Below are 26751 nucleotides of genomic sequence, written 5' to 3'. Positions count from 1 at the left end.
GACTTTTTTTGAAAAAATGTTTTTTTTAGGAGAAAAATCAAAAAAACCCAAAAAAAATTTTTTTTTTTAGTTTTTTCTGTGTAAAATTTTTATGGTGCAAAATTTAAAAAAAATTCATTTGGATTAATTAAACCTAAATCCTTTCCGAATAAAACAAAGTATTAAGTTTAACGCTATCATTTATACAGGGTGAGCAGCGCTCAGTTGAAAATACCCTTTTTCACGCTTTTTTTCTTCAAATATTAATAACTTTTTATTGGCGGCACTTAGAGGTTTCATTCAATTGGAGCATTTAAAGAACCTTTTAAAACCAATTTTTCGACACACCCTACAATCATCTACGTAGAGCAGTTTTTGCTCTACACTATTTTTTGACTTTGACGCCTAATACCGCAATGGCTATGCCACCTACGAAGACCATTTTTGCCCTCAAACACGCGGAATTTATCTGGCTATAATTCACTAAATCCGTTTTATTTCATATATCACTATTTTCCAAGAAAATTCAATTTTCCATGATAGGTCCCAAAAAATCGGTCAGCTGAATATTGGTATCCCTACGGGCCCGATGATCAGGGTATAAAAACTAATGTGGTCTAGCACCCAACAAGTGCGCGTCTCCGTGGCAACGAAACCGACGATTTTCGCCCGTTTCCACCTAAAATAAGACCCTTTTTATAATCGAAATTTAACTACTAAAACCGATTGGAATCGGTCCAGAATTGACGCTAAACTGTTCCTAAGGCTTTATACTATTTTTCCATGTACAAATCATAAGGTAAAAACCTTTTTTTATGCCCGAAATCATCGTCTGAAAATGGTCGATTTTGACGTCTACGCGCGATTTTATTGCCGACTTTTACGGCTGACTTTTACGTTTTGACAGCATGACGTCAACATGGATGAATTGGCTCGGACTTGCTTCCTAATTTCATTGATAAAATGCTTAAAATAGCTCAGAACTTCCTGAAATTGGTACGGAATTATTCCAGAGACTCTGGAGAATCCGAATATGTGCATATCTTTTACCAAATCGGGTTCTTTTAGCCGTGATAATTCGGCAACGTTTGACGTTTTAGCAATTTCCGTGTAATATGATATAATATTCAGGCGACACAGTGTCTATACAAGGCATTTTGCTAGACAAAAATTACAACACAGTGGGTCCTAACGATAAAAAAAAATCTAATCGGGATTTAATGAGTATTATTATTTTATGTGGTAATTTTTTTTTTTGAAACTTTTTTTGTATTTGCCCGATTTGAATGAAATTTGGTATTTGGGTTTGGTTTAGGGTATAATTATTAATTTTTTACAAATTTTTGAAATATTGAGTTTTAGGGTCACGTGACTACCAAAACTTTTTTCCTATGGATCCGATTGGATTGAAATTTGGTATTTGGGGTTTATTTATGAAATAATTATTCATTTGTATCAAATTTTTAAAATATTGAATTTGAGGGTCACGTGACTATCAAAAGGTTTTTCCTATGGGTCCGATTGCATTGAAATTTGGTATTTGGGGTTTATTTATGACATAATTATTGGTTTGTATCAAAGTTTGTTAGTTTAGGACTTACTTTAAAATTTGCCAATAATCATTTTAGAAAAAAAAATGGTACGGTGGGAAAAAACCAGTTTTCTTTTGTTTTTCCCACTGTTTCATTATTATCTCGGATTCTGTAGCTCCGATTCAATCCGTTAATGGTTTATTGCATTCCTTATTCCGTTTCTGATAATCTTTTGCTTATTTCATTATATTGGCCTTAATATAAAGGCCAATATAAAATAAAGGATATTAGAAAAGACATATGGCAAAACCAGTTTGGCATATTCCAATGCAGGCTTTTATGATACATGATTTGCTAAAAATTTATGTTTTATTTAGGTAAAATTATTGAATTTTTACAAAGGGTTGATATATTATGCATAAGTGTGTGCTGGAGTCATATTATTCATTTTAGCATACTTATTTTCATCGCCATAAAAAAATACCTTTATCAGGCGTGACCTAGACCTAAGTCTTCACCAACCTTCATCCTCCTGTATGACTGCATTTGATTCTTAATTCTTTGCTTGAAAAATGCATTAAAGCCTTCGAAATGTATAAGGGATTGGACATAGAATAAGAGGAGATTAGTATGAAATATATCGGTTGGTTTTCAAGGGAACAATTCAGGGGAAAGGTGAATAGTGAGAATACAAAACTCATTGCTCGAGGATCTACACAGATGGCTCATCCAAAATCTTCAGAGCAGCTGTTTAACGAGTTGCTTGCCACTTGGATTGCCAACCTTTGAAGGAATAAGGCCGAATGGATGGAGTAGAGCGGAGCTCTTATCACATCATGGTTCTCAGAAGCATGATACCCCAAAAACCGTAAAAACAAATAGTGGTTAAACTCACAGCGTTGCCGGGGCAGCACCTGTTAAACAATTTCTTATAAATGGTCCTTTTTTAATTAGTTTTCTCTGACCAAAAGCTTTTCTACTGGTCCCAACTGATCAAAGTACGAGCGAAGCTCGTACTTGTATTTACCACCTTTGTACATATTTTGGTGAATCATGCCTTGGCGCTGCGCCGCTAGATGGCTAATATTTATTTTACCGTGTGGTATGACAGTCCACAGGCGGCCATGATGGGGAGATAGAGCTGTGTGTCTTGAGAAATTAAACAAACGTGTCTTGGAGATTTCCGAGTTTTTTTTGAGTCCGAGTATTCTAAACAGATAGTAAAACAAAAGTGTCTTCAAAAAGATGTACAGAAGGTACAAGAAGATTTAAGACGTAAAGTTGATCCTACTGATTTAGGTGCGGGCTTAACATTGGGGAAGACAACAAAGAATGGAGGAATTATTCTAAAATGTGGTACAGAAAAGGAGATATCCAATATTCAAGCCCACATTTAGAATAAAATGGGAGATTCTTATAGTGTGGATATTCCAAAAGTGTTAGGGGTCATTCTCATTTAAAGTCGTCAAACCAATAGTGAAAATCGTTCATTACAAAATATTTAATATTATGCAAAAAAACAAACAAATCATTTTCTAATCATGTTTTATAACATAATTTGGCAAAAGCGGTGCAAATTTTTTTTTATTTTACCCATTTTTGAGTGATTCTGCTTACTGAACTTTGTCAGGTTCGTCACTATTTCTTAAAAGTCAGAAAATTAGCCTTAGACCCAGGTTAAGAATTCTTTTTAAAACATTAATTATTGCAAGAAGCCGATGGGTAATTTATTTTTTTTTAGTTTCTATTTTTCTATAAAAAGCAATACCATATTTTATGTGTTTTTCTAAATAGTGACGAACCTGACACTGATGTAACAAACCTGACAATGATGCTAAAAATTGATAGAAAACAAACACATTTAAATAATAATTGTTTTTTTTTTATTAAATGGCTCCAATTACAAAAACGTTTAACCAAAAATGTAAATTCTAAATTTAACCAAACATAACAAAATAAACTCTAAATTTTAAGTAACTCATAACAAATAATAAAATACTTAGGTTAAATTAGTTGATGCCTTCCCCATTTTCAAGCCAAAACGGCGTTTTAAACTGTAAAATTCGTTTAGTTGCATTAGTAGGTGCTTCAATAGAACCCACTATATCTTCAAATTTATACCAGATCTTGTCTTCCTTGATTGGCCAAATGTATTTATTGACTCCTACAGAATGCAGAATTTTAGCTTCACAGGATTCATCGTTATTTGTATCAGTAACAACGCCCGGATATATCACATTGTTATATTTAACAAGCAGCCATTGATCAATTTTTACATTTTCAAAGGTCACAGGTAAAAATTGTTGTTGTTGAAGCTGTTGTTGAGGAGTGGTATCTTCTGGGTTATCGTCTGAATCTACAGTTTCACAGTCTTGATAATACATCCGTTGCAATGAATGACAATCACATGTTGTAGGCAATTTCTTGCAAAAACACGATAATTCGCGTCCATATAAATCGGACTCAGAATCTTTCAAAATAATTTGACCTACTTTCATAATGCCTTTAGTCATTTTGTAACGATTATTTATTTCTTTTTTGGAATCAAAGTTAATGACATCTTCTAAATCGATCCAATAAAGTTTCACATTTACTTTTCCTTGAAGAATCCTAAATAACGCTTCTGCATCTGGAATGTCATTCCCTTTACAGACAAGTCCATCAGCTACTCTTTTGACTGCAGCCCCAACACCATCCGGAGCACCCTTACCATGCGAAGCCTCTGAAAAGTTCCATGAAGCATTTGAAAATCCATAATCTCTAAAATATGTATTCAAATAAAAAAAATTGTCCTTGTTGCGGTATTGTGATGTTGGGCCATCACTAAAGAAGTTAACAGTTTGCACACCATTTTGTTTTAGTTCTTCTAAAACAGGACGTAAGTGGGCCCAAATAGCAGGAGGGTCATGCCGAGTACAGGAAGAAATGGTACATATACTTTCAGGAGGTTTATTGTCATAGTAAACTACAACGGTATGGAGACTGGCCTGGTTGTGTGAGGAACCGAAATGCATTGCCTGTATTTCTGAACTCATTTTGCATGAGTAATTTTCAGAAAAATCTATATGTACAGCAGCCTCTTCATAAGTTAGTTCAGAAATACATTTTTGCCTTTGACTGGCTTGATGATTTTTTTTAAAGACATGCCAACAGAACATTGTTTTTAGTTCTGCATTAAAATTTGTGCATAGGTTCTTTAGCATTCCAGATTCACGGATAAGCTTTGTTTTATTAACAAAAAATGTTTTGCCTGATTTGCTCCTTTCCTCTTTTTCAAGTTTCCAAAAGTTCCAATTAACTAATTTATTTGGATCTTTAATATCCGCGAGGATTATAGCGGCCTGATCTTGGCATTTTGGGCAGATATTTTTCATGCAATCTTTTGATTTTACATCACACGTAACCAGCTTACATACGTTTTCGATGTTGCGTTCTGTGCATATTTTTTCTTTTACTAAAGTATCCAGTTTATGCTGTATATTGGAATGTTTTTTGCACAAGCAAGAATCTCTATCGGAAAGTTTTGGTTTCACAACCCAACAAGGTCTATGCCTGCAAAATGTCGCAAAACTAATTTTACTACAAGGAAACTCTTTGCAAAACTTTTCATAAAGACTTTTAAGGGTTTCCTTTAGCAATCTTTTCTGATATTTGATCTTGCCTCGTGTTACTGTTTGTTTTTTTCCCGGTGTTAACGTAGTTATGTCATCTCTATTAAAAAAGTCTCGTATTTTTTTATGAAGTGGATGTAAAGTAAGTCGACATCTTCCTTTCCCTTTTGACATTGTAGTTGAAGAATGACATTGGAGTACCTTTTTAGTTCTTGTTAAAAATTTATATTTTTTGACAATGGTTCCACTAGTGGCTCTAGAAATAATTTGCTTTTCTTTTTCGTTGTTTGTTTTTGAGTAATTGTCTTTTATTTGTGCAACTAGTGCATTATGAAAAACTAGAGTTTTTTTTACAGTTTCAGGAACATTATATCCTTTGGTATCTTGGATGGCTTTACTGTAAGGACTAGCTGTTTCACTTTTCTGACTCCCTGCCACAACATTCTTTTTCTGGTATCGCTGGCAACGTTTCTTATACTTCCGTAAAGACTGCTGTTTTTTCCAAGTCCTTTTCCAAACGCTTGATTTTCCTGTATGCAGCAGTTCTGTCCTTGCGAAGTCTCTTTCTTCCGGAAGACCTGTTAGCCTCTAAGTAAGATTGATTTCTTGGAGGTTCATTTACTATTCCAACATCTTCCATAGGAATATGATCGGGCAGGGGTATCGGACTTCCCGGTGGAGTATTTTGCTGAAGAAATTGGTCCTGTTCACGTTCATGTTTTTTTATCTGCCGACTTTTCTGTTGGTACAATCTCCATTTTTTTCTTTGGTAACGCTGCTCCCTATCGGAAAGTTCTTCTATACACTTTTTGGACTTCTTTGCCCTCTTTCGGCTTTTTTCCAAATATTCTTGTCTTTTTTCGGGGTTTTCTTTCAGTTTTTCTCTATAACGCCTTGCACGTTCAGCCGGTGTTAACGGCATTGCTGAAAATAATGTCTACTTTACTACTTTTAACGTCAGGTTCGTCACGAACTTGTCAGCTGCGTTACGAAAGAATAGTAACGCAGCTGACCGTGACGAACCTGACATTTTATTAAAAATAAGACTATTTGACTATGACCGGCGACCGGTATTTTATTGTAAACATAACCTAACTTTTAGTTTGCTTTGGTTAACAAAATACAATAATTAGTTTTAAGGAAATATAAAGAAATTTAAAGTTATTTGCGTGACGTAACTGACAAGCAATAAACATACTCACCTTAAAGTCACAAGAAAACACTTTTTTAAACACAGTATTTAACTAAAAAAACACTTTCTTTACACTGCGTAGCGACACTATGGTTTCATTTAGCAAGCAAGTGGTTAACTGGAAATAGTAAATTGGTCCATATAAGAATTTTACGCTTTCTTAATAGTAGTGACGAACCTGACATATTTTTTAGAGACAATACTTTGAAAGAATTTAATAAATACGAAAAGCAAAGGCGTGTTTCCTATAGGCGAAAAGTTAAAAATTAAATCAATATTTTTTAGTTATCTAAGTAAAGCCTAAGTAAAAAACAATTCCTTAACGAAAAATCATGATAGTATGAAAGCAACTAAGAAAGAGACCGTGACGAACCTTGACATTTTGTGACTTTAAAATGAAATAAAATTACATTGATAAAATCAAGATATATTACTTCCTAAACATGTGATTAATCCGTGTTTAGTTTTTATTTTAAAACATCTAATCGACACTAACAAACAAAACCTGAAGAAAAAAGTCTTGAAGACATCAAATATCAAAGTTAAATGAGAATGACCCTTAGAACGCCGTGTTAAAGTAGTGGGCATAAGTGAATCTGAGTATCCCCTTCCAGAAAATGAGATTGTAGCAAAAATAAATAAGCAAAACAACTTGCAAGATAGTCCCAACTAAAGAAAATAAAAATTGTAAAGAAATTGAATATTCTAAACAAAAAATTTAGCATGGTCCTAGAAGTTGATGGTCCTAGAGTATGGTGTTTTTATCGAAAAAGAAAGAATGAATATCGGATGGAACCGCTGTATAGTCTTCAACGAGTATGGAATTCTGACGTGTTTTAGATGTTGTCGATATGGTCATTCTAAAGAGAACAAAGTATGTGCAAAGTGTTGTGAAAACCACGATGTTAAAGAATGTAATGTGAATTTTGTTAAGTGTGTAAACTGTGTGTTGTCTAACGAAACTTATGATCTCAACTTAAATGTTTCATGGGATGTGAATAAATGTGAATCCTACAAGAGAATAGAAGAAATTCAACGTAGTAGATACATAAAATAGCAACTAGACTCTAATATTGTACCAAACTCCAACATTATTTATTTTAATTGTCAAGGTTATTTGAAATTATATTGTTGGTTAACGATTGGAGGCCTAAAGTTGTTCTTTTGAATGAGACTCACATAACACCTGATGTCGAACCACGCGAGCTGGACATAGATGCGTACAAGTTGGAACAGTTGTAATGTATAGGTAGAACACCCTGTATATTTAATATAATTATTATTTTTCGTGCACGAGTATACCGATTAAATAAACTATATATTACATTATTATAAACAGTGATGAAATTGCATAGCTAAGCATTGACCAATATACACTGACACGAATTTTGTAACAAAGGTAACACAGATTAAAATCAGACTATGTAAAAACGAGATGTTTCTTTTGATTACCCTTTACCACCAAGTTATCAAATCCTCACACAGTTTAGCAGTAATAACAGGAGGAGTTATGGCTTTGATAAGATCTGATATTAGATATAAAAGGAAAAGTGTCCTTTTTGTTAATTCTTGTGTCTAGTTATTGTCCTTGGAATTGTCTGTGTGTAATGTGAAATATTTGTGTTCAGTGTTGTATCATCCACCAAACAAATATGACGCTAATTTTTTAGACTTCTCAAAGAATATTTAGCTGAAGTAAGCAGTTTTAATGGTACTAACATTATTGTTGGCGATTTTAATTTCGACCTACCACTCAAATTAGCTTTCAATGCCTTGCTTATCAAGTAAAAATGTCTTTGAATGTGCTTAAAAATTAGTTTATTAGCTTTCTTAGCCAAGTTTTATTTATAAAAGAAATTTTTAACTAAAATTGATTTTAATATAGATTAAAGCTAAATTAAAAAGTTTATAACTTCAGAGAAGTAAAAATAAAATTTAATTTAAAATTAATGTAACTTTTTTCTAAGAGCTTCTGATAGAAAAACTTAAAAATATAAACTCAATCCTATTAATAAAAATAAAAAAAAAATTATTGAAGATCTTGCTTTGCCGTAAAAGCGGAATAATTTTAGAAGCCATATTTTGGTGCCCAACCTATTTAATTAAAATTTAGTTTCACCAAAAGTTGTTAAAATGGTAACATAGTTTTAAGATAGCTTTATTTTTTTTACAGGCATTAACATAAGAAAAAATGGAACTCAAGTACATCCTTCTGGTACTCCTGAAAATCCTTGTCTCGACAAATTTGGTGCTTCAACAGGCCAATTACGTTGAAGGAACAGCTTTAATGGGAGGCCATAAGGATAATAGGAATTTAAGCGAAATTGACGATTCTCTGTATGACGAATATGAATATTCTGACTCCAGTTATGAGGAGACTTCAAATGATAAATTGGTAAGTTTCTCATTTATTAATGGCTAGAAATGTGACAATTTTAAAACCAAATTTGAATTATACACTATACACAATAACATTATACAGTGCTTTTCTTTGAAGTCCCCCCCCCATTTATTTTTTGAACGGGTCAAAAAAAATATTTGAAACTTGGCACAAGTAAATTGGTCTATAGATACTATTTTTCACTGTAAACTAGGTAGTTGTAAATTCCAAGATGGCGGCTGGGCGACATCTTGAGAAAAAATTTTAAATAGAAAGGGGGGTCGTGTGGTACCTCATTTTAAAGGTCTCAATGAGTACTTTATAACCCTGAAATATTAGACCCATATCTTAACTCATTTCAAAATGGCGGCCTAATAAAAAAGAATTTTTTTTTATTTTAACGTTTTACATTTTTATGATTTTTGAATAGGTAAAAATCAGTGTACGAAAATAAATGCGTCACTATTTTATTTTGACATAAAAACGACAGTTCTAAATGTCAAAATAACACATAAGCGCTATCTTGAATAAATGCATTAAATAGAAATCTTGTGTTACCTCATTTAAAAGGTTTTATTGAGTACTTTTAATATTTATTACATGGACTCGGTGGACTCCGTTTAGACCTGTCTAAAAGTAACAGCCAAAAAAATACACTGTTGCGATTTTATTAACGTTTTTAATAGAATACAATGAAATACTAATTTACAATTAGCAAATAAACAGTTTATCAAAAGAAAAACAATATTTAATTTAAAAGATGCTGGAAATGATTTCCTTGTACCTCTTGACACATAAATAACCTATCTGAAAATTCACGTCGAACATTTTCAAATACATCTGCCTCAATATTTTGACAAATGTTAGTGATTCTTTGTCGTAGCTCAAAAATTGAGGCAGGTTCTGTTTCGTATACCTTTTGCTTTAGGTATCCCCACAAAAAAAAGTCTAGCGGCGTTAAATCTGGTGACCGAGCTGGCCATTCAATAGGACCCCGACGACCTATCCAACGACCAAAATAATTATCATTTAAATAATTTCTCACATTCCTGGCAAAATGCGGAGGAGCACCATCTTGTTGAAATGTAATTTCCATGTCAAATTCATGTACATTAGCCTCAACAATTTCTGTTATGAGAGGATCGATAGCATTTTCCAGCATATTTAAGTACAATTCACCTGTTAAATTTTCTTTTAAAAACAGCGGCCCTACGATATGATTCTCTAATATTCCTGCCCATACATTGATTTTTTGCGGATACTGAGATCGGGTTTCACGAAAAATGTGTGGATTGGTATCACTCCAATATCGACAATTTTGTCTGTGGACATTACCATTTCAAAAAAAAGTACATTCGTCGTTAAAACAAATGTTGCGCACGTACGTAGATTGCCTTTCTACTCTCTCTGCCATAATCTCACAGAATTGCACTCTTCGGTCAGGATCATCTTCAGTCAGTTGATGGACCATTTGGATCTTGTATGGGTGAAACTTATTTTTTTTTAAAACTCTCCATGCCGTCGAAGTTGAAACTTCACAGATATCAGCAACAGTTGGAGTAGAATGTTGGGGATTTTCTATTATTTCGCCAATTATTTGGACTTGCTTTTCTTCTGAAATAGACATATGGCCTGGGCGTTTTTTATCCTGGACAGTACCAGTAGTTGTGTCACGTCATCCTGAACGACGTCTGTCAGAGCTATCAGTTTTTATTTTATTATTTCGGTCGGTTTTATATTCTCGGGGCCGGGTTAATAGGTTTTTTGCTTTTTCTGATTTTTATTTAATTTTCATACATTACATAGTCTTTAACCATCTTAAAACTGCCTGATTTTTGTTTGATAATATAAGTGTTTTTTTTTTGTCTAAAGTTTTTGGCTTTTATTATTGGACCGAACCGCGTATTGTGTACGACGGGTAGTTTTACATTAATACGCACCCGACATTTTGGCGACCGTGACAGGACTGGCAGTTTTACGGGTTGTGTTTAATCTTGTAGTGTATACGGACATATTTTGGCTACCCTAGTTGATCACCGAGCAATCGGTCCGACGCGTTGTCGCCCTGGACTTAGGTGAACGCGGTTTAGGTGATTAACAGTGAGTATACAGTGCATAGCAATGGATCAGAAAAAGAAAAGTCGTAGAGTACTCCGCACCAGTTTTACCAAGACCGCTGGTGAGTTGGAGGGTCTTTTGTCATCACCGGAAGGAAAAGAGCGTTTGATTACGGTCTCTTTAGAATTGGTAAAACAGAAAATTGAGGATCTAAAGAGACTTGATGGGGATATTTATGCTCTTATGTTAGAAAAGGATGACACGGCAGAGACAGACTTACTAGCAGAAATGGAGGGTGCAGATGGATATGTTAAAAGGTATACAGATCTGAGTCTTCAATGTGAGGAATGTTTACAGCCTAGGGTAAAGGCAGATCCAGATGAAGAGGTAAATTCGGAGCGTAGTGTTAGCCACAGCATCAGACAAGGTAGGCGTAAATTTAAGTTACCTATTCTCGAGTTGAAAAAATTTGATGGAAATATCAAAGACTGGTTGCCTTTTTGGTCTCAGTTTCAAAAGGTTCACAATGATTTGGAAATAGACGGCAACGATAAGGTCGAATATTTAATTCAGGCGACGGTTCAAGGCAGTAGGGCAAGGCAACTAGTCGAAAGTTTTCCCGCTACCGGAAGTAACTATAGTAAAATGGTGGAGTGTCTTCAAGCGCGGTTCGGTCGGGAAGACCTCCAGGTAGAAGTTTATGTGCGCGAGTTACTTAAATTAGTTATACACAATACCTCGTCTGGCAATAGATTAGACATAACTCGTTTGTATGATAAACTGGAAACTCAGCTACGGGCCTTAGAAACCCTCGGTATTACGTCCGATAAATACGCGGCGATGCTATTTCCGTTGGTCGAGTCTTGCTTACCGCCAGAGTTGTTAAGAATTTGGCAACGGACACCGGATATCGGAGACACTGGTATAAATTTGCAGGTTTCACTGGATAATACAGGTCTTACTACAATCGAAAATCGACTTAAAAGCCTCATGAATTTTCTAAAATTGGAAGTCGATAATGAGCAACATGTTTCTTTAGCAACAGAAGGTTTTAATTTGCGAAGCACTGTTCATAAGGATGTTAAACGGGGTGCTTGCCAAACAAATAAAGCAGGCCAAGATTTTGAGCCAAAATTTCAAACCGCGATGGGCTTAATCAATTCAGATGGAACCACAAATGTATTTTTTGTCAAAATTCTCATGAGAGCAGCAATTGTTTTAAGGCGCAGAAATTAGGTCGTGAGGAGAAAAAGGATATTTTGTCAAAAAATAGTGCATGCTTTCGATGTCTAAAACTGGGTCATTTTTCTAGAAAGTGTCGAGCACGCTTAAATTGTATAGTTTGCAGCAAATCCCATGTCACTTTAATGTGTCCTGAACTTCCATCTTGTAGCTCGGGTCAGTACAGCTCTGGTCGGAACAGCTCTGAGAAAAAGGACGTTATGGAATGTGTAGTACAAAACGTAAATCAGACTCTGGCAAATAGTTCTAATACACACGTATTTTTGCAAACTTTGCAGGTAAAAGTTAAGGGCGCGAATAAATCAAAGTACGTGCGTGCGCTGATCGATACCGGTTCCCAAAAAACTTATCTTTTAAAATCGACGGCTGATTTTTTGGGTTACCAATCGAAGAGGCAAATTAACGTTATTCATGGTTTGTTTGGAGGCACTGAGTTACCGCAAGTCCATTGCTGTTATGACGTCACTCTTAGTCACAACAACTACAGCTGTAATTTCGAGGCACTGGATCAACCCGTCATATGCAGTGGAGTGGATTCTGTATTCAATGGTCCTTGGATGGAAGAGTTACGAACACTGAACATCAAGATATCAGATTCACATAATTCTGGCCCTATTGAACTGTTAATAGGATCTGATATAGCGGGTAAATTATACACAGGCAAGAGACACATTTTGAGATGTGGACTGGTAGCTGTAGAAACTCTGTTAGGTTGGGTTTTGATGGGAAAAATACCAGTTGAACAAAAGGACACTTTGTCTATGTCCGCCGTTTCGCTTTTTGTTAATAACGCGTCCATTTCAAACCTCTGGGAACTTGACGTACTAGGCATAAGCGATCCAGTGGAAAGAAAAACTCGGGAGGAGACGGCATTGGCAGCAAAAGCATTGTTTCTAGAGACTGTTAAAACCGACGACGAAGGACGATACGAGGTTAGACTTCCATGGCTGGAAGGACATCCAGCATTGCCCAGTAATTATGGCATTGCTAAGAAAAGACTGGATAATACCATCACTAAAGTCACGAAGGATGGTTATTACGAACTCTATGATCAGGTTTTTAAGGACTGGCAAAGTGAGAACATCATTGAGGAGGTTTGCGAAGATCAAACAAGTTCAAAGGCTCATTACCTATCTCATAGGCCCGTAATCAAATTAAAATCATCCACAAAGATAAGACCGGTATTCGACGCTTCGGCCAGAGAACAGGACAGTCCATCATTAAACCAGTGCCTTGAAAAGGGGGTTAATTTGATCGAAATGATTTCAAATATTTTACTGAGGTTTCGGCAGCAAAGAATTGGGGTAGTATCAGACATTCGGAAAGCGTTTCTACAGCTTAGCATACACCCAGATGACAGGGATTTTCTTCGGTTCCTATGGCGAGATAAAAATGGCCAAGAAATAATATTTCGTCATCGTAGAGTGGTGTTTGGAATTAATAGTAGCCCTTTTTTATTGGGAGCTTCGTTGGAGTACCATTTGTCAAAGATGTCCGAAAAATGTGAATCGATGGCAGTATCCAAGGACATTGTAGTTAAATTGTCAAAGGCTTTCTATGTTGACAATTGCGTTACTAGTGTCGCCAATGAGGAAGATTTGGAATCATTCGTCAAAGGATCTATCATGATAATGGCTGAAGGCAGATTTGACCTTAGAGGGTGGGAGTATACAGGTCAAGTCCAGGGTAACTCCCGAGACCCTACAACATCTGTACTGTGTATCAAGTGGAACAGGGTGGATGATACTTTATTTTTAAATCAGGACATCGGAAATATTGAAGAACTTCTTAGTCAGCCAGTAACCAAAAGACTGATGTTATCACTAGCACAACGGATATTCGATCCCATAGGATTCAGTTGCCCGGCAGTTTTAATACCTAAGCTTTTATTACAAAAAACCTGGGAAAAGCAAGTAGGTTGGGATGTGCCAGTTAATGGGGAAATTGAGTCGTTGTTTAAGAATTGGCTTAAAGAAGTACCATATTTGTCGACTATTAAAATTGCCAGATGGATAAATGCTGGACCTCAAGAGGCTGAACAATGGTCCCTGCATATTTTTTGTAATGCAAGTAAGGAGGCCTTCTCTGCTGTAGTGTTTTTGAGAGGGGTCGAGAATGGCAGAGTATTTGTTCGTCTGTTGGGAGCTAAGTCAAGGGTAGCTCCAAAGAAGGTTTTATCTATACCAAGGCTTGAATTAATGGGAGCTCTGATTGCTGTAAGGTTATACAGTAACATCGTGGAGAATTTTGACAATAAACTGGAAGCCTTTTTCTGGAGCGATTCAACAATAGTCCTTTCCTGGATAAAAAGACCCGAGGAGTGGTCTACTTTTGTTTGGAATCGCATTTCAGAAATAAGAAAACTCTCAGCTTCTGGCACCTGGAGACATGTACCTGGGTTGTTAAATCCTGCCGACTTACCATCTCGAGGCTGCTCTATTAAGCAATTGGTTCAATCAAGATGGTGGGAGGGTCCACAATGGCTTTATCAAAATCCTTTTAATACCCCCCTGGAAAGCCTTAGCTACGATGAGGAAGAAATTAATAGGGAGAGGAGGAAAAAGCTGATTACTGTCTTAATAAATAATGAGCGTCAGAAAATGTCTCTTATGGATTGGCACTTGGACTACTTTTCTCAGTATTTGAAAATTATACGGATGTGTGCATGGATATCTCGATTTATTTATAATACGAGAAATAAGGAGCGGCACACAGGGCCCTTAAGTACCGAAGAAATTAATCAAGCCGAGATATTTGTATTAAGACAAGTGCAACAAGAATTCTTTAAAGACAATAAAAATAGACTAAGCGGCATGGAAGTTTTCGAAGATATGGATGGCGTCATTAGATTAAAATCCCGTATAAGTAATAGGAGTGATTGTGACAACTTCCTTTTTCCTGTGATATTACCTGGTAAACATTTTTTAGTAAACAGACTTATTTTTGGAGAACACTTAAAGTTAGGGCATATTGGCGCACAAAGTTTAATGTGTATTTTACGGCAAAATTTTTGGATTTTGGGTGGTCGTCGAGCCATTCGACATGCGATATCAAAGTGCGTAGTATGCAAGAGACACACATCGAAGCCGGTTACTGTAAGATCGCCACCCTTACCTATTGATCGGGTTCGCGATGCTATAGCATTTGAGATAACCGGTGTTGACTTTGCTGGTCCGTTATTTGTCAAATCGGGAGAAAAGGTATGGATATGCCTTTTTACATGTGCGGTATATCGGGCCGTTCATTTGGAACTTTGTTCATCTTTAATGGTTGTGTGTTTCATGCAAGCATTGCGTCGGTTTATTGCCAGGCGGGGTCGCCCTCGGACTATATACAGTGATAACGGGACAAATTTCGTGGGTACGGACAACGCGTTTTCGCGAGTAGACTTTAAAAAATTTGCCGAAACTAGTAGTACCGAGCGGATCCAATGGCGTTTTAATCCTCCAACGGCGGCGTGGTGGGGAGGATTCTGGGAAAGACTTGTCGGAGTGTTGAAACAATTGTTGCGTAAAGTATTGGGACGAGCTTTACTGGATTACGAAAGCTTGTTAACGATAATCTGTGATTGTGAGGCCATCATCAATTCGCGGCCACTCACTTGTTCGTCAACTAACCCTAATGAGTTGGTACCTTTAACCCCCATAATGTTTCTTAGGGATCAGTTGGTGAGTGGTGTTCCAGATTGTGATGCTGTTGACCGTCACTCTCTGTCTAGGAAGGTACAGCATAGACAGAAATTGGCAGAGGATCTTCGTCGAAGGTTTCGTAATGAATACCTAGGGCAGTTGCAGCTATGGTCCAAGGGAAGTTCCAGTTATCAAGTTAAGATGGGGGATGTGGTTTTTATTGGCAATAACCTAGATAAGCGGGTTAATTGGCCGTTAGGGAGGGTTATTGAGCTGCTACCTGGCAAAGATGGTGAGGTTCGAGTGGTGCGGGTCAGTACCGAAAGGGGCCAACTTTTGAGACCTGTACAACGTCTCTACCCCTTGGAATGTGCAGAAGAGGGCTTAATGGATAGCAAGGCATTGACTAGTCCTAAATCGAGGTTGGCCGAGACAAATGTATCCTATGAGGACTCAAGTGAATCTGCGGGCGATATCGAGACCGCGAATCCGGGAGTGTCCAAAAGCAGAGTACCCGAACCGAACGCAGATAATACGGCATATGTTTCGCGGAGCGGTCGTACGGTTCGCGTACCGGTCAGGTATAGGGACAATGATTAGGATTACTTTTACATAGAGCTAATTGTTTTGTTTATGTAGGGTAGGTAGGTAGTTGACATTTTTAAGGCTTATTACATTGTTATTATTGAACCTACTTATTTACATTGTTTACATGTTGTCTCTGTTTTAGTTAGGTGAGTCATGTTTCTTTTGTTTTAAAAACATGCCTCAGGTGGGAGAATGTCACGTCATCCTGAACGACGTCTGTCAGAGCTATCAGTTTTTATTTTATTATTTCGGTCGGTTTTATATTCTCGGGGCCGGGTTAATAGGTTTTTTGCTTTTTCTGATTTTTATTTAATTTTCATACATTACATAGTCTTTAACCATCTTAAAACTGCCTGATTTTTGTTTGATAATATAAGTGTTTTTTTTTTTGTCTAAAGTTTTTGGCTTTTATTATTGGACCGAACCGCATATTGTGTACGACGGGTAGTTTTACATTAATACGCACCCGACAAGTTGTAAATTTATTTACAAGTTCCCTTAAATATTTACGGCAAATAGGACGATCAGGAAAACGTTCGTTGAAAACCCTTTCAGTCTCATGAAAATTACGCGTTGCTCCATAAATAAAAATTGCTTCTACTTTTTCCTCCAATGGACGAGAATTAACCATTTTGAAAAAAACAATAAATTCAAACTGCCAAACACACTAAACAATATCTAACAATGACAAGAGTAATTTACCGGTTAAGGAAAAATATCTTAAAATTTTTTTTCGAGCTTTTTTAATAGCTATTTGGTTTTTGGAATGTCTAAATAATGTTCAATAACCTTTAACGTGAAATGTGACATACGAGGGCGGTTCAGTAAGTCTTTAGAAACCAAAAAGTTAATCTTTAAATACAAAATTCAAAAATTATAAATTATTTGTATATTATTATTAAAAACGTTAATAAAATCGCAACAGTGTATTTTTTTGGCTGTTACTTTTAGACAGGTCAAAACGGAGTCCACTGAGTCCATGTAATAAATATTAAAAGTACTCAATAAAACCTTTTAAATGAGGTAACACAAGATTTCTATTTAATGCATTTATTCAAGATGGCGCTTATGTGTTATTTTGACATTTAGAACTGTCGTTTTTATGTCAAAATAAAATAGTGACGCATTTATTTTCGTACACTGATTTTTACCTATTCAAAAATCATAAAAATGTAAAACGTTAAAATAAAAAAAAATACTTTTTTATTAGGCCGCCATTTTGAAACGAGTTAAGATATGGGTCTATTATTTCAGGGTTATAAAGTACTCATTAAGACCTTTAAAATGAGGTACTACACGACCCCCCTTTCTATTTAAAATTTTTTCTCAAGATGTCGCCCAGCCGCCATCTTGGAATTTACAACTACCTAGTTTACAGTGAAAAATATTATCTATAGACCAATTTACTTATGCCAAGTTTCAAAAATTTTTTTTGACCCGTTCAAAAAATAAATGGGTGGGGGGGACTTCAAAGAAAAGCACTGTATAAAATTATAAGGATTATTCACAGAACATATTATAATTTTCAGCCTTTATACAAATAACGTTTGTATAAAAAGGGCTCAATATCCCTTTTTAGATTTGCTACCGTTACTTTAATAAATCCCAAAGCGTTCGGCGTATATCCCCAAAAAACGTTTTTAAGACATTGGAAATGATTTAACGAGAATGAATCTTCTAGAAATGTTATGCTACTAGAATATTTTTTGGATGTTTCTCTTATGTAATGATGTTTCTAGAAAATCCCTTTTAAACATTATTTTTGAAAATATTCGAGGGTAACTAAATATTTAATTTAATTTTCTATTTAATATTAAATACATGACGACTAAAATGCGAAATTTAATTTCCAATCCCTAATACTCTAAAATTTGAATTTTTACTAAGGTACTGTTGGGTAATAAGGCCTGGTTAAGAAAAATATTTTTGTTATAACCAAATAAAAAATATTTTTATTACAAAGTAAGATACAAAAGATAAATCAACATGTATTCTTTTAAAAAACATAACTAAAAAATGAAAACAAGAATTTTTAAACATTCATAATGCAAAAAAATAAAAACAACTCTTTTGGCCTTATTACCAGCATAGGCAGGTAATATGGCCACGGAGTAAAATTTGTAGCAGGTAATAAGGCCGATTTTTAAAATTTCCTCAGGGCATGCATTCAGGGCAAATAAATGCTTCTTTATCTTCAACTGTTAGTCCAACACATTCTTCGTGAACCCAAGTACCACAAGATGAACATGCTCTCATATCGGCTACAAAGTCAAGCAGGCAAACAGAACACATCCATACAGCTGAAAGGCTCGTAGTTGGCGTATTGGCGGACTTCCTCTTCACAACAGAACCCTTTTTTGAGATATTGGTAACCTTTTTACCAGAACTACGATCCTTAAATATGTGCCTTTTGACCTCTTGAGCACGATAATTCAAAGCCTTTCTTCGATTGGAGGTTTTTATTGGTGCCATATCAGGTGTAACTAAAACTTCAGAGAAAGAGTTTTGATGTGAAGTTTCTCCTTTTTCAGCTAAATCTTCTGACTGAGTTGATTGAGACTGAGACTGATCTGCAGGGCTGGTACTGGAATGTACTGTTGAATTATCCTTAGTTGTCTTAAATAATGTTGCTAATGGAATATCATCTTCCGAATCCCAAAGTTCTTCCCTTACTATGGCACTTTCCTCACTATTTTCAGCTGCAATATTTTGACCACGATGAGTTGGAAGACTTGGGGCGAATGCATGTTCAGGAATGGCGTTTCTACTGAACGGGTAGATACCAGTTGATCTAAAACCATTGCAGATGTTATTAATAGTCATGCACTTTCCCCAGACTGGCGTGAATACATCAGAAAATCTCTCTTTACTCAACCTTCTATCAGGATGTTGACTCCAATATTCAAGAAGCTGTTGATCCCAGTGGGATTCAAAAGACCGGAAAACGGATTTGTCCATTGGCTGGAGCTCGTGAGTCGTATTACTGGGTAGGCATAAAAGCTCAATTCCTAAAGTTTCTGCCTTTTCAGCAATGGACTCATCTAGGTGACTTGACGCTCCATCAAAAATTAAAATTGTTGGAGGGGAAGACATAAATTGTGGGAAGTGCTCCAGCCATTTGATAAATATCTCAGTCGTCATGCTGCCCTTTGCGGTCATGTGTACAGCTGAGCCTGCTGGTAAACCATCAGAATAGCAAGGTTTTCCACGTTGCCCTTTGAATAAAATCATAGGTGGTATGACATGGCCTAGGGCATTTGCACAAGCGACTACTGTGACGTTTTCCGCATGTTCAGGCGCCACTAAGTGCACTCTTTTGGCACCTTTTTGGGCTAGTACTAGCTGCTGGTGATGAACGGTTAATCTGCAACCCTTCTCATCCATGTTGTAAATTTTTTCGGGGCTATGTTTTAATCCGGTTCTACACAGCAGAGCATCCAATTTATCAAAATAATCATTTACAATGAAATGATTCAATTTCTGAGCTCGGGCAGGATTTAATTGCTGTGCATTGCGTTGAGCTATTTGTGGATGACGTCTTAGAAAGGCACGGTACCATTCTTTACCCGCCAATTTTTTTTCCCGGTTAAATTTATGTTTAACGCTCATTTTCTCACAATAATTGAAAACACTTCGGCGTAAAACTTTCGAAGTTAACGGAAAGCCTCTGCTAGAAAATCTCAATATTTTCCTTTCTAAGTCCGTTTCCTGTTCCATATTTAATACTGGTTTTGCTCCCAATGACCTGTTTGAGGAACCGGATTTAAGGTGATTCCTTAAGGTACGACGCGGAATCCCAGATTGCTGTTCCACCCATTCTTGAGACCGACCACTCCTTAATAGCTGAAGGGCCTCTTCCATCATTTCTTCGGTCCAATTTGCTCGTATTCCTCGATTTTTTTTCCCCATAACTGAAAAATAAAAAAGTATTTTCTACTGCGTATGTAGGAGACAGGTAATATGGCCGGAACATTATAGCTACAGCTATAATACTTACCTAAGCTAGAAAACTGCTCCGCGCTGTAACTGTTGCTGACACGTTGGTATAAAAAACTATTTTCTAAGACTTCCGCAGGAATCCTACATGGAAAAACAACTTTTAGACCATCTTGTAATAGGCCTTATTACCTGGCTAGAAACTTAAAGGTAACCATTTCGGCAGGCAATAGGGCCGGGAGCTCATTGCATTGAGATAAGGTGGGAAATTTCTTTAAAAAAATATATAAGTAAGTAAAAAATATATAATTAATGGGATTATTTTTTTAAGACTTTTGCCAGCGTAAACAATTAAGATAAATTTACAAAAAATTACGCATTATTTTGTAGCCGGCTTTATTATCTGCAAACAAATTTAATGGTAAGGCAGGTAATAAGGCCGCGGCCTTGTTACAAGTCTGGCATCCATTTTCTTTTTGAGGTTAGATGTAACAAAAAAAGAGTAAATAAAACGAAACAACTATGTTAAGTTAATCTATATACCAACACAATTTGGAAAATATAATGCAAACAATACTCTAATCAAACTACCAAAAAATGTTACTCACCTTTTGCAGGTATTTTTTACAACACGGGCACGAAAACACTTCCAAATTTTTAAACACGTGCATGTAGGTAAATGGAGGAATGTATACTAGCTCGCAAAGCGCCAACTGTTTTGTGTTAGATCTGTCTACACCTAGATGGTGCCACTAGGACCACAGAATATTAAGGTATCCGTTGGGATAACTTTGGCTTTATTACCTGCCCGGCCTTATTACCCAACAGTACCTTATATTTTTTTAATAACTTCTCATTACTGACACTGCCAAAGGCCTTACTCAGATCACAAAATAGAATTATTGTATATTATGAAATACCTAGAGCATCTGCAAGATAAGATCAATGTTGAAATATTATGCAAATGATATTCATTATAATGACAACCAAAGTCCTTAGTTAGATCACAATATAATGAACTAATAAACTAATAAACATGCATCTGTTCGCCAACTAAAATCATACACAATGTCGATGCGAGGGCACCACAATTAACTCTGTACTTAATTTGAATCGTTGATCTTCAAAAGTCTATACTTATTAAGGTTATATAGTTTAACTAGCATTTTAAGTGCTAAAGCCTATCCTAAAACTATTATTTCGTTTTCAGAACAAAACTGAACCAAAGAAATTTGACTCTGAAGAAATTCCAAACCCGTCTCCGCTGGTGTTACCAGGATACAACCTTCCAGAAAATATATTTAACCACGGCAAGCCATTTTACGTAGAAAAGGATCCGTTAACTGGAAAAATTGACTTTAATCACAAAACGCCCACCTTAAAGTCAAACGAGGATAACTTGTATGATTATGGAGACGATAATGCAAGCACAGATGATATATACGACAAGAAGAATATTGATCGGAAAGATGGTTCTATCAGCTATAGTGGTCATAAGCACACGGACGTCAATCAGCTGACTCCTAACTTTCATGACTTCCTAAACCTTCCAGTAAAATACAATCCGGAAAAATACGTTTATCCGCTCATTTCAAGTTCGTATGCTAGCACGAAAATCCAGGGCAGCGTCAACAAATTTCATAACCACAAAGACACATTTGGGGTCCATAAAACTACCACCACCAAAAAACCATTAACATACTTTACTACGCAAAGCTACTTTACCCCAAGAACTACGCAAAGGACCATGGTAACCACTCCTGTAACTACCACTACAACAACTAAACCTACAACTGTCAAGAGGTATCCTGAGTTAACTACATCAACTCCTATTAGTATAATACATTCCAGCATGGCTCACCCAAGCTTTAATGAAGAATACGAATATTATGATGAGACTACCCTTAGAAGCATCACTTCAACTAAGAGAGCCGAAGAGCCATCTACTCAGAACATAAAAGATGCCTATTTGACCACCAAAGGCTCTATCAATACAGTTTCAACTCCCGCCACAACAACCAAAAGGGTCTTAAGCATATTTGAACAGCTGTTTGGCGATTACGATGACACAGTTCCAACCACGATAGCCACTAAGCTCACCTCAAAATCTCCAAATTTATTCTCAAATATACCCATAGAAAAAACACAATTTTCAACCAAACCCACTACTAAACTTGTTTCATTCACCACTACCACAAATATTTACCCAAATATTCATGCGGGCCCTCACCAAAACAACTTCGAACAAGAAAATAGCTACGAGTATATGGACGAAGACTATAGCCAAGAGAAACTGCACGATAACATAGCTGTTGAAAATAAACCAGACCATCTGTCTGTCGAACCATTAAAAACCACGACAAAACCAGCCTCAACTAATAAAACATCATACGTAAATAAACCAAAATTAGAGAAAAAACCTGCCAATGATATAATAAAAAATAAACCATTTAACGTTAAGCCTAGCTATTACGAAGAATATTCCACTACACCTAAATCAACTACCATAAGTACCACCACGACAGCTACAAGACAACCATCCCCAACGACGCATAGACCGACTGTAACCACTTCTAGAGTTACCTCACTGCCTCTAGGTGAAAATCACATCAGCCCTACCTTAAACAAAGACCCTATTATTGTGGCCACCCAAAATCTTAGAGAAAAACTAAATAGTGAGAAAGTGCGCCCGGAAAATCCAAACCAAGTAATCGTTGAATTACCTTCTCAAACTTTAAGACCCTTAGCGCCGAGCTCCAGCAATATTCTTATTGCTCCTGGCCAAGATACTGTTTCTTTTGTTGTGGGCCATCATCAAAGTGTAGGAGATGGTGGACAGTTCGTCGGAACTGCTCTTAAAGAAAGTCCCTATGATAATAAGCCATTTAGACCTCTTTACAGTAATACTGAGCCTCAACAAGGCAGTTCAGCACCAAATCAAGATTCTATAAAACAACCGCATCCATATCCAGAAGTAGGCGGTAGCGCTATATCAATTCAAACAATGGCAAACTCGGAAGCGTCTTTGGCAATAGGTATGCCAGTAAATGGCATTAAGCAAGTGCCAGGTCAAGTAATGGATGCCAGTCTGGATAGCGAGGGACACATTCAGTTTCCCAAGGGAGACGGGGGTAAGATAGTATTTCCTGAAAATAAGAAACCACTTTTTTCAAATATGATTCTTCCAAGACCTGATCAGCCTACAACACTCCCAAATAAAGAAGTGTTAAAACTGAATTCTAAACCGATGTATCATCAGCTACCAAGTGATCTTACTCCTCCTAAAGAAAACGATGCGATACCTCTGAGATATGGGCCTTCTGATAGACCTATACGCCCTCCATGGGATCCACGTCCTGGACATTTTTATAGCGGCAAGCCAGAGTATGTGAGACCTCCACGCCCTCCTCCAGAAATTGCTTATAAAAGGATAGACCATCTTCCAAATATTCTTCCTCAATTTAGACCCAATACTAAGCATCACTATTCAATGGGTCCACCCTCTTATCCCTATGACCAAAGACTTAATCGACAACCATTGTTGGAACGACCCTCTAATAGACCCATAGGATTCTTCGAAAAAGTCGGACCTCCTCCACATCAATCAGTTTACAAGAGATACCCTCCTTTACCTCAAAAGAGTGTCAGAGGTGCCATATCTCAAATGCCAAAGTTTGAGCCTCATAGGCCTATGTATGATATTGAAGAGCGAATACCTTTGGCAAAACAGCCTCCACAGAGCTTAGAAGAGTCTCAAAGCCCCATGGCCGAAGATAGAATCATGAATGAACCTCCACGTGCTGAAGGTTTGACTGGAAATATCCAAGAACTAAATATGTATCAGACGCCACCTAATATACCTATAAGCAATAGAAGGAACGAAGGTGGAAAAGATGAAATAGAAACTTTGCAAATGATTCAAGCGAAAAAGGAAAAGGACGAAGATAAAACTGAGACTCAAGAAGAAAAGTTCCAGCCAGATAATGTGAATAAAGATAATAGCACTGTTAAAATTCTACCACAAGATCCAGATCCTGAAGAGAGTGCAGATAAATCCATATATAAAGTTTATCCAGTAAATACTGTGCCAATCGTAGACGTGAATCAAAACGAACCCGTAACTAATTTAAATAATTTTAACTATCACTCGGAGAGAAATGACGCTCCCGTATTAAAACCTCATCCTAGACCAGGAGCTTCCTTTGCAGTCAAATCCGACTTCCCGTACCCACTAGAAAGACCTGATTCCACAACTAACGAAGTCTTTCATAATTTTAATAATCAGTGGAACTCTGTTGGTGGTGAAAACTTAGAATCTAGAATAGTTTCTACTGGCAAAAAGCATCACGTTTCCAATCAAATTTCTGCAACATTAAAAACTTATACAGAAAAACCGATAGCGATCGCTTATACACCTACTGAGCCCCATTTACATCCCGATAGATACTCGATGCCCAATTATGGAAGTCCAGTGATTCCCGAGATCCGTCCCGGTACAGTTGAAAACGCTGATACTGGCTATGGAGGAAAAGGTTCCGAGTTCACCGTTCAGGCTACAATGCACACAAACCCTAATTTTAATGTACCACAAAGGGGCTCTTTTCAAGAACACACCCTTAATCATAGAATAGATATGGATATGGATACGGGTCCACTTCCGGCCCAGCAAGATTTTCAAGCTCCTTTTCAAGCCAGCGTTAAACTGGACGCTGGAATTAATCAGGGATGGTCAGTGGTACGAGACAAGAATAGAACTGCCGCAGCAGAAGAAATAGAAAGCACCACTTTACCACTCGCAACCACTAGTGAGTTTGATATTGAGAATTTCCGGCCGCAGCTTATTGGAGGGTTTAAGCCTCTTTATTCTGTACCTGACGACATGGGAAAGGAAGGAGATATCAGTGACAGGGAAGAAAAAGGACTTTAGGAAATCTGTATGTAATTAAGTGAAATGGACTTTAACTGATAATAATGTAGTTGTAATTATGATATTAACCATAATGTACCGTCTGAACTGAAAGTTAACCTTAAAATTAAATTGTAAATATTACGCTTAGGTGATATGTTTAAGTTGGTGATAGGTTAATGGGGTTTTAAAAGGGCTCAAGTGACTTTCGGGAAAGTGGACAATTTTTATTTTGGCCCTCTAGAGTTACTTAATTATCAATTAGGAATTTAGAAACAATTATGTGCTGTGAACTGCTGGAATAGACCAGGGGTGGTTCAATATTAGTTTCAGTTGACAGAAGACGTTCGTAGAATGACGAGGTGCTTAATTTTAACCACTCTGTAAAGAAAGTGTGTTTTTAATTTGGGCTATTTTTTTATTTTTTATTTCAAGTTTTATCAGCCTCATACTTTGTTTATTTATTTATTTATTTATTTATTGACTGTTTAGGGTTAGTTTGCAAAGAAAATTTTATTCTATTTTCAAATTTAATAAAAGTTTTTTAAGATGTATTTGGTTTTTTTTTTTAATTTGAGGAATTCGGGCAAATTGTTTACCTTAGAGCAGTGTTACTCTTTTCGTGACCGAACCCTTTTAAAAAACTAAATTTTTAACGGAACCCTAAACTCTAAACCAAAAGCAAAAGCAGTGAATTGTTTATTGATAATAATACAAAAAAAGATTGATACAGTAAGTAGTGAGTTAGTAAGCAAATGATAACACTAAGTTCATTTAATGTGAGGTATGTAATTATTTTTTATTCCTCATCAACTGGGTAATGTCAGGCTTGATAGAAGAAAGTTGAATTCTCAAGTCTGGTTCGGCATCCAGTCTATTGTGGTATTTTGTTTTTGTAGCTGTATATGGTGAAAATCGCGTTTCACACAAATATGTTGTTGGGAACGTCAGAAGAACATTCAAAGCTTCTGTGGCGAGTTGTGGATATTCCTCACAAACCTTGCACCAAAAATCATTTAGTGAAACTGTTTTGGACAATGATTCCATGCTTGTATCCGATGTCATTTTTAGAGATGATTCATAGATCTGATTTGACATATTTTCAGGTTTCTGCAATTTAGATGAAAAAGGGTTTTGAATCCATAAGTTTATTTTCAGTTTTGTATTCTGTTCTTCAGTGAGACGTATTTATGTTTACGCTCTCAAGGTAGGTGACGGCTTCACGGCAGTACGGGAAAAGTTCAATAACACACCGGGAATATGCTACAAACACTCTTGCTTGTAAAGAGTGTTTGTAGTATATTCTCTATATGCAGTATATGTAGTATATTCTGTATATACTTCAAATAGCAAGAAAAACTTTTTGATTACCTTATCAGAAGCGGACGACTGATAATGGGTTTTAACAAGAACCTGATCACCCTTCTGAAATTCAACCGGCTTAATCGATTTATTAGCTCTGTTTGTGCGCTTCTCTGCCTTACTTAACATTCGTTCGCGTGCCAATTCCCAGACCCTTTCCCTAGAGACTACCCTTTCGGGGTCATTGGGAAATTCAATATATTTAGCAAGAGGACATTCGACCCTTATGCCTTTTTGTAAATAGACAGCGCTGAATCCGGTATTCAGGTTTATTACCGAATTTAAGCATTCTTCAACGAAAGATAACATATTAGGCCAGCGGGTATGCTGATCATA

At 36.4% G+C, this 26751-nt stretch overlaps 1 protein-coding gene across 3 annotated transcripts in view; it reads left to right on the top strand.

Annotated features, from left to right (window-relative positions):
• The window catches only part of LOC126743930 (uncharacterized), a 75118-nt gene extending 49511 nt beyond the window's left edge, over positions 1–25607 (top strand). For 2 of the 3 annotated variants that reach the window (XM_050451221.1, XM_050451213.1), the window contains 2 exons: positions 8488–8709; positions 21358–25607. In XM_050451221.1, coding sequence (XP_050307178.1) covers positions 8506–8709; positions 21358–25074 — 3921 coding nt within the window. In that variant the 5' untranslated portion in view covers positions 8488–8505 and the 3' untranslated portion in view covers positions 25075–25607. Of the gene's footprint in view, positions 1–7869; positions 8010–8487; positions 8710–21357 lie in introns of those variants that run through there. The other variant, XM_050451229.1, reaches the window with a different exon arrangement.
• Positions 25608–26751: the final 1144 nt, after the last annotated feature.

This window comes from Anthonomus grandis, chromosome 1, assembly GCF_022605725.1.
Source record: "Anthonomus grandis grandis chromosome 1, icAntGran1.3, whole genome shotgun sequence".
NCBI lineage: Eukaryota > Metazoa > Arthropoda > Insecta > Coleoptera > Curculionidae > Anthonomus > Anthonomus grandis.
This window is presented reverse-complemented; position numbering and strand designations above follow the sequence as displayed.